The sequence below is a fragment of the Olea europaea genome, unplaced genomic scaffold, assembly GCF_002742605.1.
Source record: "Olea europaea var. sylvestris unplaced genomic scaffold, O_europaea_v1 scaffold1907, whole genome shotgun sequence".
In the NCBI taxonomy this organism is placed as follows: Eukaryota; Viridiplantae; Streptophyta; class Magnoliopsida; order Lamiales; family Oleaceae; genus Olea; species Olea europaea.
In genome coordinates, this window is record NW_019236881.1 from 75077 (window position 1) to 93469 (window position 18393).

At 35.1% G+C, this 18393-nt stretch overlaps 3 protein-coding genes across 7 annotated transcripts; 2 read left to right on the forward strand and 1 right to left on the reverse strand.

Moving 5' to 3' along the window:
• Positions 1-242: 242 nt before the first annotated feature.
• Positions 243-5722, forward strand: LOC111378955. 2 transcript variants are annotated; one of them, XM_023002254.1, is made up of 4 exons: positions 243-382; positions 2393-3607; positions 3711-4692; positions 5307-5722. In XM_023002254.1, the coding sequence occupies exons 2-4, from the start codon at positions 2393-2395 to the stop codon at positions 5552-5554; spliced, it is 2445 nt and encodes an 814-aa protein (XP_022858022.1). In that variant the 5' UTR covers positions 243-382; the 3' UTR covers positions 5555-5722. The 2 variants fall into 2 exon arrangements, with proteins under 2 accessions (XP_022858022.1, XP_022858021.1); XM_023002253.1 differs by lacking the exon at positions 243-382 and adding an exon at positions 1400-1633.
• Positions 5723-5934: 212 nt separating this feature from the next.
• On the reverse strand, positions 5935-10208 carry LOC111378956 (protein DEHYDRATION-INDUCED 19 homolog 6-like). Of its 4 annotated transcripts, none has more exons than XM_023002256.1 (6): positions 9918-10208; positions 9378-9550; positions 8768-8845; positions 7896-8149; positions 6253-6411; positions 5935-6127 (listed from the first exon to the last, which is right to left on the reverse strand). In XM_023002256.1, exons 1-5 carry the CDS (start codon positions 9991-9993, stop codon positions 6303-6305), a joined length of 690 nt encoding a protein of 229 aa, XP_022858024.1. In that variant the 5' UTR covers positions 9994-10208; the 3' UTR covers positions 5935-6127; positions 6253-6302. The 4 variants fall into 4 exon arrangements, with proteins under 4 accessions (XP_022858024.1, XP_022858025.1, XP_022858023.1 ...); XM_023002257.1 differs by having other exon boundaries at positions 5939-6127; positions 6216-6411; XM_023002255.1 differs by having other exon boundaries at positions 5939-6127; positions 6212-6411.
• Positions 10209-11211: 1003 nt separating this feature from the next.
• Positions 11212-17303, forward strand: LOC111378957 (syntaxin-43-like). Its single transcript, XM_023002259.1, has 8 exons — positions 11212-11594; positions 14565-14838; positions 15256-15345; positions 15561-15638; positions 16415-16492; positions 16582-16647; positions 16730-16810; positions 16907-17303. The coding sequence occupies exons 1-8, from the start codon at positions 11407-11409 to the stop codon at positions 17012-17014; spliced, it is 963 nt and encodes a 320-aa protein (XP_022858027.1). The 5' UTR covers positions 11212-11406; the 3' UTR covers positions 17015-17303.
• The last annotated feature ends 1090 nt before the right edge of the window (positions 17304-18393 follow it).

An 18393-nucleotide genomic window follows, 5' to 3' on the forward strand; every position in this document is an offset into this window, starting at 1 on the left:
TGGCTACTTTTTCTGTTTTTATCATCTATCGATGAAAGAATGTGAGTGTACATTTGTAAAAATTTTGTTGCACAACATATCACCCAATTGATTTTGGTTTAAATCTCCAATGACGCAATTTATTATGAACCCTGCCCTCGAACCCGGGGCGACGAGGGTGCGTACCCACACACGTCGATTCCAACCAACTTCAATTTTTTATTTTTATTTGTTTCTAGTTTATCTTTTTTTAATCCGAAAATGAATTCCGTGCTTCCAAAATTTACCTTCACCTTCGTCCTCGTTAAACTATTTAACGTCTCTCTACCTTCAACATATGTATAGGGAGAGAGGAACAGGTGCAATCGGATTTTATTGATTTCTTCGATTTCTCCTCTACAAGGTATCAATTCGACCTCTCCGTTTCTCTTCAAATTATTACGACCTTTTCTGTATGTGTATGTTACTCTCGTTCTTTTAATAAATTAATTTTACATATAAATTTAAAATTTTTCCTTACTTCTAAGTTCTAATCAGACATTTTCGAAAAATCACTTTTTATAAATCTATTATAGAAAAATTGAGTTCAAATAGGGACTAAATATATCAAATGGATAGATAAGGGTCGCGGTGATTGAGGTATTTGGGTTCTTAATTGATTGAATAAATTAGAACTTCATATCAGTGAAAAAGTAAAAAATAAAAATGATAGGCATATAAACGAGAAATTGGGTCATTATTTTAAATTGAGATTATTCTAGTAAATTGAGAAGTTGGGGGGAAAATAGTAGGTCGAGGTCCTAACTTCATCTCCATTCATTTCGAAACTCGCGATTTGACTTAAGTTATGTTAAAAATTGAATATTGTGTGAGGCCGTCGTTATTTGACCCCCATTTTTTAAAAGTCATTTTTTCACAAACTCATTTTAATTACATGTATAATAGGAACCACAACTTTTATAACTTTTTAATCGCACATTTATTAATTTTTATCAAAATCAAACAATGGTTTATGAAAAGAAATAAGTAAAAAGTTAAAAAACTTATTCGATAAAATATAAAATAAAATATTGAAATTTAGAAAGAGAGGCGATTGGATTTGAGATTCTTTTAATTTATAATAATCGAGTGAAGTAGGTCGATTATTACGAATTGTTGATCCAAACAATTGAATCCCACAAGACTCATTTATTACAATAGTTTAACCTGATCATACTGATTTGAGTAATTCTCCTTTGTACGAGAGATAAAGATCAGAAGTTAGCACCTATATGGCTACTTTTTCTGTTTTTATCATCTATCGATGAAAGAATGTGAGTGTACATTTGTAAAAATTTTGTTGCACAACATATCACCCAATTGATTTTGGTTTAAATCTCCAATGACGCAATTTATTATGAACCCTGCCCTCGAACCCGGGGCGACGAGGGTGCGTACCCACACACGTCGATTCCAACCAACTTCAATTTTTTATTTTTATTTGTTTCTAGTTTATCTTTTTTTAATCCGAAAATGAATTCCGTGCTTCCAAAATTTACCTTCACCTTCGTCCTCGTTAAACTATTTAACGTCTCTCTACCTTCAACATATGTATAGGGAGAGAGGAACAGGTGCAATCGGATTTTATTGATTTCTTCGATTTCTCCTCTACAAGGTATCAATTCGACCTCTCCGTTTCTCTTCAAATTATTACGACCTTTTCTGTATGTGTATGTTACTCATTTCATAAGGGTTTTCTTATACTCTGGCGATTTTATTTTTTATTTTTTTCTTTTTCCCTTTCAGTATTCAAATTTGAGTGTAATTCTGATGAAAGTGATTTAGAATGAAGATAACTAATATATATTTATATAAAATCAATCCTCGAATCGCTAAGTTAACTCAGTTCTTTATTGGATTAATTGTTTTGATGCTGTGACTGGAATTATAGGAATTATCGAAGTGAAGGTATAGTTAATAAATTTGGATATACGGTTTCCTTTGCGTTTCATTTCTGTTATAGAAGGATTGATTATTGTTAGTCTTGGTTCTTTTTTTATTATTAGAAATGAATAGTTTTTTATTTATATTTTGCTTAACTGGATTTGGTATATGATTGAGCTTAGTCTAGAAGATCAAAATTTTCATGATATCGATTCAGTGTAGATAGAGTATTGTAGAAACTAAGCAACCAGCCTTACCTTTTTTTATTTCTTCAAATCAATAATTTTTCCTAACTATGATGTATAATTTTTCTAGGTGAACTTAGTTTTGCAATCGGTTAACAAGGAAAACAGATAAATTATGGATTGGATGCTTAAATCTCTTGATTCGGCTTCTTTTTAGTACTGTTAGTTACTTGCAAGTTGCAACATATTTGTTTTATATGATGCCATTTCATATGTTTTCTTGTGATGTTGTGGGGTATGGACAGATGGTGAAGGGAGGCAACGTTAGATCCAAGCGCAATACCAGGACCAGGGTTCGATTGGATAATAATGATTCGGACAAGTCAGATGAAGATTACAAGGTGAATATAGATGAGGAGTTTGATGAATCAGAGGATGAGTACTGCTCTTCTCTCGATGAGGATGAATCGGATGAGAGTTTAGGCCAATTTGAGGAGGAGTGGGTAAAAGCCAAGGTCAATAAGGCTAGAAAACGAACAGGTCGAAAGGTTGTTCCAGGAAGAAGGAAAAAGGAGTTGTTGAAGCTGAAAAGGAGAAAGGCCGTGCAAAAAAATAAAAAGAGGGTGTCAGTTAAAGAAGAGGAAGATGATGTTATCGAGGTTTTAAGTGGAGAAGAAGATGATTTAAGTTATAAGAAGCCCAGAAAGAAAGCTAAGTTTTCATATAGAGAAGAAAAGGATGATGATGATTACATTGATTCAGAGTTTGAAGAAGATGAGGAGTTCACACTGGATGAGATTGATGATGCAGATGATGAAGAAGATTTGCCTTCCAAAATGAAAAAGGTGGGCAGGTCGAGTAAGCAAAAGGGAACTGCCAAAATGTGCAAGAGGAGAAGGAATGCTAAGGTTTTGAAGAAGACCAAAAGAAAGAAACCAAAAAAGAATCAAGGCTCGAGAAGAAAAACAAGATCTCCTTATGTTAAGAAGTTAAGAGATGATTTTCGTACTGTGCATAAAAAGAAAAAGAAACTAACTGGAAGGGGAAGGAAATCGGCTGTATATTCTGAGACAGATGTGGTGGGTTCAGGGTCATCTGGTTATCAATACACAATGTCTGAGGAAGAGAGAGAACAGATCAGAGAGGCTAGTCAATTTTGTGGGAGTTTAACCACTCCTTTGAGGATTTCATGTTCTTCAAAGATGAATGAAAAGGAAACTCTGACTCCACAGAGGAACTCCCCAGGAAGAAAGGGTAAGGAGAAGGTAGAGGACGTAAAGATTGAGGCAGGGAAGCAGGTTTGTGGGATTTGTCTATCAGACGAAGGGAAGAGAACAATCAGGGGAACATTAAATTGTTGCAGCCATTATTTTTGTTTTGCTTGCATCATGGAGTGGTCAAAAGTGGAATCTCGATGCCCCCTCTGTAAGCAAAGGTTTTCGAGTATCAGTAAGGCTGCTCAAGCAGATGGTGGACATGATTCAAGGAATGTGGTGATTCCTGTTCCCGCACGTGATCAGGTATTGTGTAAAATTAGTTCATACATTCGTGGAGGCAAGAAGATACCCTTATTATGAATATTTCAAATTATACTTCTTCTTTATTGAGTGTTGATATTTGCAGGTTTATCAACCATCTGAGGAAGAGCTTAGGGGTTTTCTTGATCCATACGAGAACGTGCTGTGTACTGAGTGCCAACTAGGTGGGGATGATGCACTTATGTTACTGTGTGACCTCTGTGATTCCCCCGCACACACTTATTGTGTCGGTCTTGGACATGAAGTACCTGAAGGTAATTGGTACTGTGAGGTTTGTAGACCAGCTGCTCTTGCTTCGTCTAATGCACAAGTTTTGAATCCTCCTCCCAGTCATGGAGCAAGTAACAATTTGTCTATCAGATATTCTCCTGCTGCAAGTCTTCGGGCTACTTTTGATCTTAATGAGTTGTATATTCCTGACATCCCATTGACTCCTGGAACTGGCTTCTCTCCTCCTCCTAGATTTCATGGTTTTCAAGCCGCTTCTCCTGCTTCTGGATCGGGGGCATATACAGTGTTTGAAAGACGCAGAATACAGCATCAGATCAATCAGCTTCTTAACAACAGAAATAGACAACCAGATATAACTAATGGAGTCCCCAGAATCTCAGGGAACAGTCTATTCGGTTGGCAAGTTGGTCGGGGTAGGGAATTAGCACCTCAAGGTACAGTTGCTCCAGAAATGATGGTGCCACAAAATATGCATCTCCACGGAAGGGTTCGTGACAATACAACAGCTTCATTGTATAGTAGGGAAGCTTCTTCTCCGAGATTTAGCAGTTTGAGGGTGCAAATGCCTCCCAGTCAAGCTTCTACATCCGCAGATAACTCTCTTGGCAGATTGGGAGAAGATGAATTCACTGAAATCAATGCTACACTTGGTTTGGAATCGGTTCATCAGCGTCCCCATCATTGGAGTAGCAGATCAAACATGATAAATGATGTTCATATATCGCCAACAGGCGCACCACCACTTAGAGAGATGAATAGTTCTCCAGTAGAAAAGGAACAATTGCAATCGATGGTTAGAAGCCATTTAAAAAGCTTGTCCAGTAATCTGGAGTTAGGTATGTTAACTTTAAATTTCCAATTATGGGGACGTTTGTTTTTCATTTTTGTAAGAATAAGAATGAAAAATATAGTCATTATGGACTCCATACAAGAGATAGGAATTCAAATTTGATGGCTTGATGTGATGGATAATAGTCATATTTTTCATTTTAATGAGAAAAGAATGGGAAACAAACAGGAACTATAACTACTTTTGTAAATTTCTAGAAAATTTCTTGTGCTAGTGAAGAGTGACAATTTAGATTATACTCTATCTTGTCCTGAAAATCAAGAGTTTCTGTTTAAGACGACTGGAGTTGTTCTATCTGGTTCTTGTTTAATTATTCTTTTGAATTGCACAATAAGATGTTAGAAGTTTAGAAGAGGTTGTGGACATTGACGTTTTTATGTCTGGCGGGCTTCCATTTGTTTCCTAATGAAAAAAGAGTACGTTGTGATGGTAATTGAATTTGACACTATCAATCCGAGTTTTGTCAATTTTTTTTGGATTCTTGCTGATAGTGAACGGTTGATTTTCCTTCGACAATTATGATGATGCCTTGCTTAGTTTTGCGAAAATGTGTGTATTTTAATTTTCCATAATTTGGTATCCATAATTTTGTCGATGCAGGCTATAGTACCTTCAAGGATATTGCAAGAAGTTCTACACACACCATTTTAGCTGCATGTGGACTAGAGCACCGGCAAAATGAAGTCTACCCAGTGCATAACCCCTTAGACTGTAACCATTTCGAGAGAGCAGCTGTTATGCAGAAAAGTCTGATGAAAGGTCAATGCTCGTCTTGCTTCGATCTGTTTGTTAGGAATGTTGTGAGAGAGATAATGAGAACCCGAATTCCTGTTTCATCAAGGGATTAGGTTCTCTCTGTAATGGAAGAAGTTGGCCTTAGTTCACTAGTTTTGTTTGTCAACTAGGATTTATTGTCTTTCTTTTCGGGGATAAGTTTGACATTTTGTAGCCTTTCTTTTCTCAATTTGCATGTATCATAAGCAGGTAATCCTTATTCATTTTCTTATTTCCTTTTAGGAATGGAACAAATTTAGAACATAGACTCCATTTTCCCGTCCCAACTCCCCCAACCTGGGATTTTCCCACCTCTCGCTCAATCGGGGCTGGGACAACCCAATATGCCGAATGTTTCTGAATATGATGCGTTGTTTGAAATTTTTTTACCCCTTCCCCATCCCCAGTTAAGTCGGGAAGTACTCAGCCCGTTAAAGCCGGTTCCCCATCGGAATTGGGAATCCACAACCCCGTTGCCATCCCTTCTCACTTGTGAAATATCACCAATAATGATTTGACAAAATCGACACTATTTCGTAGATGATATACATATCTTGCTTACACGGACTTCATTTGACGTGAATTTGCTAGGCAACAATGCAAATCCGCGCTTTACCTTCACTGTGACAAAATCACCCGCACTGTCCCTACACGAATCATTGAAAGTAGCAGTAAATTATAATCATGTTTTAATCAAGGCATGAATTGAAATGATAAACTAAACTTGTTACCTACAACTTGTTTTACACTGTCTATTAAAACAGGCACATACATCTTAACATATGAGTTCATAAGTCATAACCCCGCCACCTGAGTTGGACCTTATAAGTTATCGACAAGAATTGTGGATAACAGCAATCCTTGAGCAAACTCACATCTCTTGACCTTCTCCTCCCGGTCTTCAATCGACAAAGGTGGTGGTTGCGTGTTTCTGTAAAAGAATGCAATGGCAAAGATTTTAACAACAAAAACTTGAAACGTTCTGAAAAAGGAGGTAATTATATCGAGAAAGAAAACAAAAAATTGTACAGTGGTACATTTTTGTCGGGGGCATTCATGATTCAGTTTTCTAAGATTGTTATTCGTCTTTTGCAACAACAATATTTTGAAGATAATGGTATAGGTGCTACCACAATCTGGTCCAATTATCAAGAGGCAAAAGATATTGAACCAAAGACTAGTCCAGCAATCGTCTTCATCATTCCATGTTCTAATTTTACCATTCAAAGGCATATAATATTGATCTGCAATTTCACTAAACGGTTCTATGGAGATTCATGTCAATGCTCAACCAATGCAAATTCATTCATATGATGAATAACCTTGATAAGTATCTATACCAACAGTTGGGGATCATCTCCTCTGATAAAAGCAATTATTTATTATATTGAGTGCAAACTAGAAATTCAAGAGCCAGTCCTAATTTCAACTCACCACATGAAAGCATAAAATGGCATGGGTATATAGGTGGATAAAGAGACTTAGCCCATACAAGGATTCTAGATCAAATATAATTATAATTGAATGATATCAATGGACTGGTCTGCATACCCTCTTTCTTTTAATAGCCAATCTTGTGAGGTCTTCTGGAGCCCGATATTAAGCCCCTGTTTGGCCCCCATTATTTCAAATTTTAATGGATGAAATAGTATTTTTTTTTTTTTTTGAAGAATTAGTGGTTGAAAAAGAAGAAAAAGGTTTCGATTGGTAGGTAATATTATTTTATGGAAGATAATGTGGTCGGAAATAGGGGAAAGAAAAAAAAATTTAATTTAATGGGGGCCAAACGAGGGCTAAGTAAAATCAATCTGTATTCTTTAGCATATAATAGACAGTGAATGTGCATTTTCTTTCCATGCGAAAGAATATAAATCATATCAGCTAAAATCATTTTATGGGGGCGAAAATAAGGAGCAGTGCACACACACAGTAGTCAAACCACTCAGGATTAAGGAAAATAATACCCTATCCTTTCTTCTTCAGACTATCCTTTTTCATTTTTCTTCATTAACCAAAGAAATTTGAAACTAAAACTCAGTCAACAAATGATATTATTTTGGCGCAAAATGGATATCAATCAAGATCTAGGTCCTCTTTTATCGATTACAATTGAAAACATAACAATGCACAAAAAGGGAGGAAAAAATCAGCTGATATTAATGGCTGCTCAAATAATTTCCTTTAATCATGATAGGCCATGTTCTTTTCCATTCAATGGACTGTCAAATTAAACATAATCTTCACCAAGAAAAAGCAAGAAACTTAATAGGGAGCATTTAGAATCCTAATTGGAAAATGGATATTCACTCTTTTCTATTGTAATCTTATTATACTTCCATTCAATCCGTGGTGAACTTTGAAGTGTATGTAAAAGTCAAACAGAACCAAAATTAAGATAAAGGTGGAATCCATTACCTTTCTGGAATGTTTGTGGCTGCACTTCTGTTGACCGATCCTAACTCAGAAGAGTGCGATGGGGCACTCCCAAAATCATCAAAGATTGGAGAAATAAATGAAGATAACAATGGATCTGGAGCTGTATTGCATGAAGAAACTGCATGGGAAGACCCTCCGTAAAGAGACTGCAGTTTTCCTTCTCCCAGTTCCCTCCTCAGCAAAGAAAGTTTTGAATGCAAACCAACTTTAAGTGATTTCCTCTTGCGCTGCACGTGTCTTTAGTCAAGGAACTCAAGGCAGATGGTCAAGTTCTCATACATAATAGTAGAAAAAGTAAATAAAATGTTACAAAAACATTTGTAAGCAAAAACAAGTTGATCTTGACATCACTGCCATACTTCCTAGTGATGTTTACCCGAACACAGGTTCTGTCCCCCTTTCCAACAACCTTATGCATAAAATGATGCACTTGAATGTACCATTTTTACTACATCAATGTAAAGTATTTCAAAACATTCCCATACAGGCACAACATTTCAAATCACCAAAATTGTATTCTGGAAAACATTTATCCAAACACCTAACAACAAATTGGCTCCCAAACTAAGAATTTCGAGGTCTCCTAATTAAAGCTTCTTTGGAGAAAAAAGAGACTGAAAATAACATGCATGCTTGAAATGGAAAAGAAAGAGTTCATGTCAATGGTCAATTCATTTTTTTTTTTCCTGATAACCAGTGCTTCCAGTAAAGCACCAATGTAATCTCATGCTAGACGCATAATAAGCCCATATAAAGCAACTTCCTCATGCAGAATCAAGAAACAACAGAAAAAGTGGGAACAGTATAATTACACAACATAGCAGAGAATACAAACTGAGAGAAAAGGATATCTTAAAGATATTGGCATGACGCAAGGTTATATGACCAACCAAGTCGACATCCACCCTCATAGCACAAACTGGACAAATCTGCAAATAAAAGCCCTCTGTTAGCATATATCACTTCGAACAGAAGCACCCTAACATGAAACGATAAAAACCAAAAAGATCTGACATCAAGTTCACGAAAAGGTTTTCAAAGGAAATTCACCCCAGAATAAGCACCAGCAACACGGAAACTCTAGAGGTAGTTCTGAAAATTCGTAAAACCCAACCTCATAAAGAACCCTTGATGTAAATTGGCGCTAGGTGAGTTTTAAGCACTTTCCTAGTGTCATGGAGAAATATGACGCTGCCTTCAGAATTCAATTCATCTCAGCCACTGAGTCTAGTTCAGTTTGGTTTGGTTTGGTTTGGTTTGGTTTTAGTTTGGTTTGGTTTGGTTTGGTTTGTGATGTTGACTAGTATGCTGATGTAATGTACAAAAGTTGTAATTTTTCACTAAAGCTGTAATTTTATTTTTCTTTTTGAGGTATAGAAGAAAGCTATGAATGGATGATCAGCATGTTATCAAGATTCATTGTACTTCAATTAGAATGGAAATAATTGAAAGGAATTGTACCGCATTTTTAGCCTCAACAGGATGCTCATCGTCGATGTGGCAACAGAGTCCCAAGATATCAAAATATTCCGAGCAGAATGGGCATGCATACTCCTCTCTTATATCATCATCCATGTCAATTTCCTCAAATCCCATCAACATTTCAGCATCAAAACCATCCCATTTCATTCCCACTACAGTATCCAAGCACGCATAAAAAAAAAAAAGAAAAAAAAAGAAAAGAAAGGAGAGAGCCCATCAAAATGCAATCTTTGCCATAAGCCACTCATTTGTATATACCTAGATAGAATACCATCCGAACTACACATATAAAATAGCCCACAACAAATTCGATCTTTTTAAGAACGTTTTTTCTTGAATTTACCAAAATCTAGAAATAAATTAAACTTCAACGTTAATATAGTGCATGTTGACCTAAACACACAGAAAACCCATAAAAATGCAATCTATGTCACTATCACGGCTCAGTTAATAATTTAAAGAATCCTAAATGGAAATTGCACAACATAAAAAGTGGAAAATATGATGGGATGTGTTCACCAGATCTAGATTGTGAATTGAACAAGTTGCGCTTGGAGGATGAAGAAAGACGAGCAGCCCATGAATCAGCATCCATAGCTTCCTTTCTTTTGTAATTAAAATTGAAAATTTGTTGGAAATCTGCACTTGTCTTTGCTAGGATATTATAGTTAGTAGTTTGGGAATTTGCTAGGAATGAAGAAGAAGAAGAAGAAGAAGAAGAAGAAAATTTTGGGATGAAACTGAAAGGGTGAGCAGCGTACAATCAAAATCCACCGAAAGTAAAGACAAGAGTTGTCTTCCACACACGCACCACCCCACTCCCCACGGCCCAACTTTATAGAGGGTTTTGGGACTCATTTTTAAAATGAAAAAAATGTATTTTAGAATAGTAAAATGATGAGATATACGTGGTTGAAAAATGAGAAAAATATTTTTATTTACGTGTAATATTATTTTAATAAAAAATTTGTGGTTGAAAAGAAGAGAGAAAAATACATTTTGAAAAAAATGAGTACCAAATGGAGCTATAGTCTACTTTTAGATGTATCGATTTGAAAATAATGGTGATCAAACAAGGGATTAGTATCCTTTTCCATTGGTCATCCGATATGAGTACTCTAAGTAGTGCTCTCTCGAATTTCCTTTGGAATAGTTATTTATATTTAGGGTGTGTTTGGTACTGATTATGAGAATTAATTTTTTGACCATTAGTAAGAAAAGCGGGTTTCACTCGTGAAAGAAGAATTAAAAATGACGTCTGACTATGTTAAGTAACGATTAAAAAATTAATTTTTTGGCTTGAAAAATCATAATCAAACGGGTACTTAATTAAGAGTTGAATCCATTTCATCCTTTGCCTACCTTCCCACATATTCTTTATCGATTGAAAATGTTGAATAACCACTACACAGAAAAAGTAATGTTAATCATTTTTATTGACGTTTATTATGTCGTGTATTAAACACTGAAACGCGCAATAAAATGTGTAAACGGATCAGGTCATTACTTCTACACTAAACATCATCGTGTAATTTTCAAAATTCTCCCAATCACAAATGCAATGCCAATCGATAGTACTATGCATGCTTGCATTAATTGATCTCGGTATTTCGTATTTACAAGACTCGATATGGTTCATTAGTAAATAGACATTGAAAGTGAGAATTAAAACCCTAAGCTCTTGTTTGTTTTAGGCCTTCCAGAGTCAATTATAATTCATAAGTTTGTATAAAAAGTTCCACGTAGGACTAAAAGTGGGCCCATCTCACCCCACACTCACCCCAACCCCCACTTAACAAAACACGCACAAATCCGGTCAAGAGTTCCATGCCGTCGATAGAATTGTTGAAATTACTTAAAAAATCGACTCGGCCCGAAATTCAACCCGTTCCCGAACCCGGCCAGGAACCAGCAATTCACTGATCCGCATATCTTCAGATCTCATTTGAATCGTAATGATTTTGAATTGAAGTCGTTTTTTGTGGTGAAATTTTGTTTTTCGTTTTCAATGGCGACGAGGAATAGGACGATCTTATATAAGAAGTATAGGGACGCGTTAAAGAGCGTCCGGGTTCCGTCGGGTTCGTCGCCGTCGAGCTCCGGTGGAGGACCTGTGATAGAGCTGTCAACGACGTCGTTGCTTAATCCCAATCGCTCCTATGCCCCTCTAAGTACTGAAGATCCGGGAACGTCCAGGTACTGATTGTACTTCGCAACTTTGAAATTTTGCCCTGTGAATTTTTAGTCCTGATCGAGTTTTTGAGATGGTATAAAATATCTTCGTGTATAAGTCAGTGGATTCCGTGTCATTGATTTAGTAGATCGAAGAGGTTCGGTAATGTGTTGATCCCTGGTTAAGGAAGTTGTTAGTATCCTATTTGAATAGATTGGAGATTCGAATTTCGGTGAATGATCTAAATTAATTTCACCATTCGAGTTTACAAGAGGAAAATTACGTAAACAATGATTAAGAATTGGGTGTTTTACTTTTATACGGGTATACTATGTTTCTGATGGCTTCGGCAACAAACACAAAAGTACAGTTTTTGGGCTTATGTCAAGCATGATACGAGCAGAACACCATCAATTGACTAAGCAATCTGAATGAAAGTCACTTGTTTAGCAGTAAACATAGTACCCAGGGAAAATCCAAGTTCATGCCAATGCCCAAGCAGGGGTACAAAAGTGCAAGCTATAATTATGATAACTTGCCGGTCTTCTGTGCGCCTGTGTGTTTTGGCACAATTCTCTTCCTAATGGAATTGGGATTCAGCTTATAAAATCCAGTTAAAAAATTGAAGCACTGAGCATTTAATATTGTGATACACTAGGATTGAGTTGTCACGTCACAAATTATACGGGTATCAACTGAGTTTATTGTTTGAAGAGAAAATAAATTTTGAATCTTGATTAATAATTTGAAAGCTTGCTAAAATTGGTAACTATTGTTAAATGGCATATATGAAAAGAAAGAACTTGACGGTCTCATTGTCTTTTGAACTCTTTTGAACAATAATTTGATAGTTTTCAAATGTTCGCTGCTGGCGTTTTCTTAATTTGACCTTTAGATTAGAGCCCACGGGAAGAGGAAGATAGGAGGAACATGAAACGAGGTTCTGAATTTGATCTGACCATTGTGAGATTCTAAGGAAGTGACTTCTAAGACAGCAGAATGGAAGAGAATGATTTCTATTGTTGACCTCTGGTATTATGGGATAAGGCTTTTTATCTTTCTCTCTTTCTTTCTTTCATTTTTTTTTGGGTGGTGGTGGTGGTTTTACAGTGTTCCTATTATGATACTACACAATTTTTTCCCCAAGTTTAGTTAGACACTTTATAATTTGTTTCAAAATCGGAATTTTACTGGTGCATCCACTTAAGCCCCTGTTGGTATAGATTAAAATCAGATTTTTAATAGATTTTGATAAAAGTTGATGAAATGTGTGGTTGAAAAGTCGTGGCTCCCATGAAATATGTGTTAAAATTAATATTTGACTTTAACTTGAGATTTTTGTCAACTTTTAATCTCCACCAAGCAGGGGCTAATTCTGTTCTATGATTGAAATATAGATATTGATCATCCTTTTTTTTTTTGCAAATCATGCATTCACTTTCACCTTTTGTTATATTTCAGAAAAAGAGAACACTCTTTTAGAAGAATAGGCAAGAATCTTTGTCAAAGAATCTTATCAAGAAAATAACTATGTCATACTTTCTGGAACAGTGTGCTTCCCAGGGAGAGATACTGTAATTAGGACTAGATAAGTTTGAGGGATTGTGTTGGGCGATCCATGTTACTTAGGGGTAAAACTATGTGCAATCAAATAGAAACTTGTGTCAGTTTCTTTTCCTGTGATATAAAACAAAAGAACGGAGAAAAGGAAAAACGGAAGGAAAGTCTTTGTGTGGGACAAAAATTTCAAGTTGAAGTAACAGCCCAGTGGTGGGTCTTTTATGGTGCTGAGAGATAAAAATTGGAGCCTCAAAGGTGAACTAATAGAAGAATAATTGTTTAAAATCATTCTTTGATCTTTTCTTGTTTCTACATGGGTGTGTGAACACATGCATCCTAAAGAAAAGTTCGATCAGCACGATCTTAATTAACTAATCTTCAAAATGACAACCTTTAATAAGCAACAAAGTTTCGAGACCGTATTCAATGTTGATGGATGATGACGACTAATATTGCCGGAGTTTCTTTTTCTTATTGAGTAGCTGCCGAAAAATTTGACACATGAAGTGAATATGTTCAGTGCATGTCAGGTGCCATGTGTATATCAATGTGTATGCGTGGATTCATATTAGTCTATGTAAATGAGGGTTTTCTCTACATAAGAATAGGGAAGCTAATATAGAAATGATTAACCAACATGAGAAACTTAGCTTTAATGTATCAAAATTGTTCTTTGAATGGAAAATCACGCCCTTTTCAACATTAATGTTAATAGTTTTGTAAGTAGAAAATTTAAGAGAAATTATGTATGTGATTATCTTTGGACTCTAAAGGTGAAGAAACAATGTAAAACAATGAAGTTTAAATTTTTTTCTTCTCTATAAGTCCTGTGAGAGTTAGTTTTGTTAATGTAGCACCATGGATATTTCTGCCATGTAAAACTGAAGATATGAAACCTACAAAATATCTAAAGCCTCTTAAATAAAGTTGCACCAAATCCTTGGGCAAAAAAAAAAAAAAAATTGTATTTTACAACAACGGAGTTGAGAAATATGAGATCATATTACTTCCTCCACCTATTTGTTTGTTCTCAAGTCCAATTCAAATGAACTTTCTTCAGTCTACTTTCAACTAACTAGCCAACTAGGCATCTCTGCGTGTCTGTTTTCTCACCCATTGCTTTTCTTGTATGCATTCTATGTATTCCTCCTTCGATGTAACAAGTACTGTGGAATCCATTGCTTGAAAACTCCTACCATTAGCTAATAGAAGGAACATGAACCTTTTGGCTTTTACTAGTTGTCATTTTTAGTTTTAAAAATCTATATATTTACATGGAAACCTGGTTTCTCAAATTTCATGATATGAGGATGTGTGAAAATGCTGTTTTGCAAATGAAAGAGATTTTTAGTTTCAGTTTCAAGTTCCTACCGCCTCAACCCCCTAACATATTGTTAAACCTCAGACTTAAATTAATTGTTCTACTACAATAGGGGTACAGTTGCTGTAGGTCTACCACCAGCTTGGGTGGATGTATCTGAAGAAATTGCATCTAATGTGCAACAAGTGCGGGTAAAAATGGCTGAGCTAGCGAAGGCTCATGCCAAAGCTTTAATGCCCTCATTTGGAGATGGTAAAGAAGATCAACGCCAGATTGAATCTCTTACACAGGAGATAACTGGTCTTTTGAAAAAATCAGAAAAAAGGTTACAAATACTCTCTGCTGGTGGGCCTTCAGAGGATTCAAACATCAGGAAAAATGTGCAGGTAAAATCTGATTATTAGTTGCTCTTTGAATCCTGTAAATTGGTACATTTGATCAATTTAATTGATGATTCAACCAAAGAAACAGTATATTCTTGGACTCTCAGTGCAATTTTATCAGCACTGATAAGGTTATATGTTATAAACACTTTTTACTATGCGGTGGGGGGATAAAATGCCGTGAAGTTCATTTTGACTTGGTGTTGAATTTGGATACGAGTTACTGTTTTGCATAACTATGCTGTCACTGGTATTGTCATTTATAAAGTACCACTCTTGTTGACAATGTAATATTGCTCATGTTTCACTGTTTGTTTCAGTTGTCTCTTCTTTCCACTGAAAAAATATTGATCATTTCTCACATTGTTTCAGAGTTTGTTTTGGATTTGTTGTGCTTACTGTATTTTATATTTATGGCAGCGCTCTCTAGCCACCGACCTTCAGACTCTTTCAATGGAGCTACGTCGAAAGCAATCTGCATATTTACAGCGACTTCGGCAGCAAAAAGAGGTATGTGCTAAAATTCATTGGGTTATTTGTTTTAACGAATTTAAGTGTCTTGCAGTTCTCATTTCACGGATCTACTAAACTTCTTTTTTGTCATTGGAAATGGTTTTCTGATGGTTTCTCCTGCCGAATGCTCAATAAGTTATTTTACATCAATATTTTACAGTCAGGAAACTCTATTTCTCCAGAGTTCCTCAACTTCTATCTGCTTTATATAGGGCCCAGATGGGGTTGACTTGGAAATGAACTTCAATGGAAGCAATTCTAGAAGAGAGGAGGATGATTTTGATGACATGGTATACTCATTCACCTTCATTTATGTTAAGACGTAATTTTTTTCTTCAATTTATTATTTTCATGCATAGATGACGAGGTAGAGAGGATGTTTGGTGGGGATTAAAATTAGAATTTTTTAGTAGATTATGATAGAAGTTTTTGAAATGTGTGGTTGAATAGTTGTGGGACCTATGAAAGATGTGGTTAATATTGATTATTTGACTTAGCAGATTTTAATCCAAACCAAACAGGCTCTAATGTTTTATATGATGGCTCCACTTTATTCCTTTTCTGGCACCACCCTCATACTACAAGAGTATTTCTTGAACGATGGGATACCATAGGAAAGGACTCCAGACTTGAACAGAGTACTCTTAAGTAAAGCTTTTAGTATGTGCTGGTTGCTTTCCTGTGAAATTATAAAGATAGAGAGTATTAATGAAACAGCCACTTATTTAATATTTAACGCCAAAGTGTACAAAAGAAGTAACTTAAGTCTTAACCATGTTTGTGTCAACTATTTAGCTTGAAAGAACTTTCGATTTCTGCATAAGGATGCACCAACAGAAGTAAATGTTCATTTTGACCTTAGTTGTTCTTGGCAACGAGTATGATGATTGGATGTTTTATTCCTCCGTAGTCTAATCTTTGATTGAAATGGAACCCTTTGATCGTGATCTAGTTCCAACACACGTATTTATCTATAGATGCCAAAATTTATTTGACTCTACAATCATCCACATCTATCTCTGATGCATGCTTTAACTTCATTTGTATTGAATCTATAACGATTTAGGGATTCAGTGAACATCAAATGACCAAGCTAAAGAAAAGCGAGGCACTCACTGTAGAAAGGGAGAGAGAAATCCAACAGGTAAGTTGAGAGTTCCAGGTTTGTTGCTTGATTATTTATTTCTCTCAGACACTAGTTGTCATTTGGTGTATTGTTGTGGGTTCTGGTAGGTCGTTGAATCAGTCAATGATCTTGCCCAAATAATGAAGGATTTGTCAGTCCTGGTGATTGATCAGGTTAGAAGCTATACGTCCTCACCTGTAGCCGTGTATAAACTAAATTTACAATTGATATTAATTGATACATGTCTCCAAACAGGGCACTATTGTTGACAGGATAGATTACAATATAACGAATGTGGCGGCATCTGTAGACGAGGGCCTGAAACAGTTGCAAAAGGTTCATTCTTCCTCTTACCTTCTCGAGCTTCATCATGAACACTTTCTATTCCCACATTTTGGTTCATCTTTCAATTAATATATGTCGGAATTGCAGGCGGAGAGAACTCAGAAACAAGGTGGTATGGTTATGTGTGCCACAGTGCTCGTAATCATGTGCTTCATTATGCTTGTTCTTTTGATCTTGAAGGAGATAATTTTTTAAGGAGTGCAAATCTTGCAATCAATCCTATCGTTCGATCCTCCCCAGCGACTGTAACACGCTCTCAAGAGACGTTGAAAGTGAAAGAGTGGGACTTTGTATAGAGCACTTGGTGTATTTAACAATCAGAATTCTGGAGGATATATTAAATATTGAATCATCTCCTGAGGAGAATTTTGTAGTTTATGTTCAGATTAGGGGGATGAGTTGACTTGTACCAATTCATTCTTCAAGTGGAAGGGAAACAATCTTCATACTACATATTTTCATTTACATAAAGTGTTCTTTTTTTTTTTTTTTTTTTTTTTTTTTTTTCTTTTTTTTTTTTTTTCTTTTTTTTTTTTTTTCTTTTTTTTTTTTTTTCTTTTTTTTTTTTTTTCTTTTTTTTTTTTTTTCTTTTTTTTTTTTTTTCTTTTTTTTTTTTTTTCTTTTTTTTTTTTTTTCTTTTTTTTTTTTTTTAAAAAAAAAAAAAAATTTTTTTTTTTTTTTTTTTTTTTTTTCATTATTGTGTTATTGTCAATATTTACTTGCACGTTTTCATGTGGGTTTGATCTGGACTCAACATGTGGTCGATTTGACGCAAATTGAGGGCTATATGACTTGACGTTGGTTGTAACTTGAATGGAGTTACTTCGAAAGTTATTTATAAACAGTGTTAATTATAAACAGTTAGAAATGAGTGGTGAAAAAGTTAGTACGAAATTCTTTGTCACTTGACAAACTTTAAGCACTAGCAAATAACAGAACATTTAGCAAGAAAAGGAGGAAAAATGCCAAAAAAAAAAAGGGGGTAGACTAAGGATGCAGGTGCTATTAATTAACTAGTTCGGGACAATTGTTGCAATTTTCCCTAATGCTTCTTATCGTCTAAAATTATTATCAACTTCGTAAAAGAAATAGAACTGGATACTACGAAATGTATGAATAGCAAATAGATAATAATTATTGATGCATAATTGAGATTTAATGTTTAAATTTGATTGAATTTAAAAATTAAATCATTAATAATTTTTATGAAACATGGCATACGCATTATGCAACCTGATTTGACTTTAGTGTACTTTTTGGAGATTAAAAGAAACAACAAAAATTCTGAACAAAAGATGTTGTTCAATAATTTGTTTATACTAATATCAAATTATTTTAAAAACTGCAAAATTTCATTCAACCCCCATTTGGCCCTCATTTTTAAAATTTAAAATGGATAGAATAATTTTTTTTTGAAAAATAAATGGTTGAAAAAGAAGTAATAATTTTCGATTTACATGTAATATTATTTTATAAAAAATTGTGTAGTTAAAAATAAGAGTGAAAGATGAAATAAAAATTATTGAAGCCAAAAAGGGGCTGAATAAAATTAGAGAAATTTGTGCAAACGATCC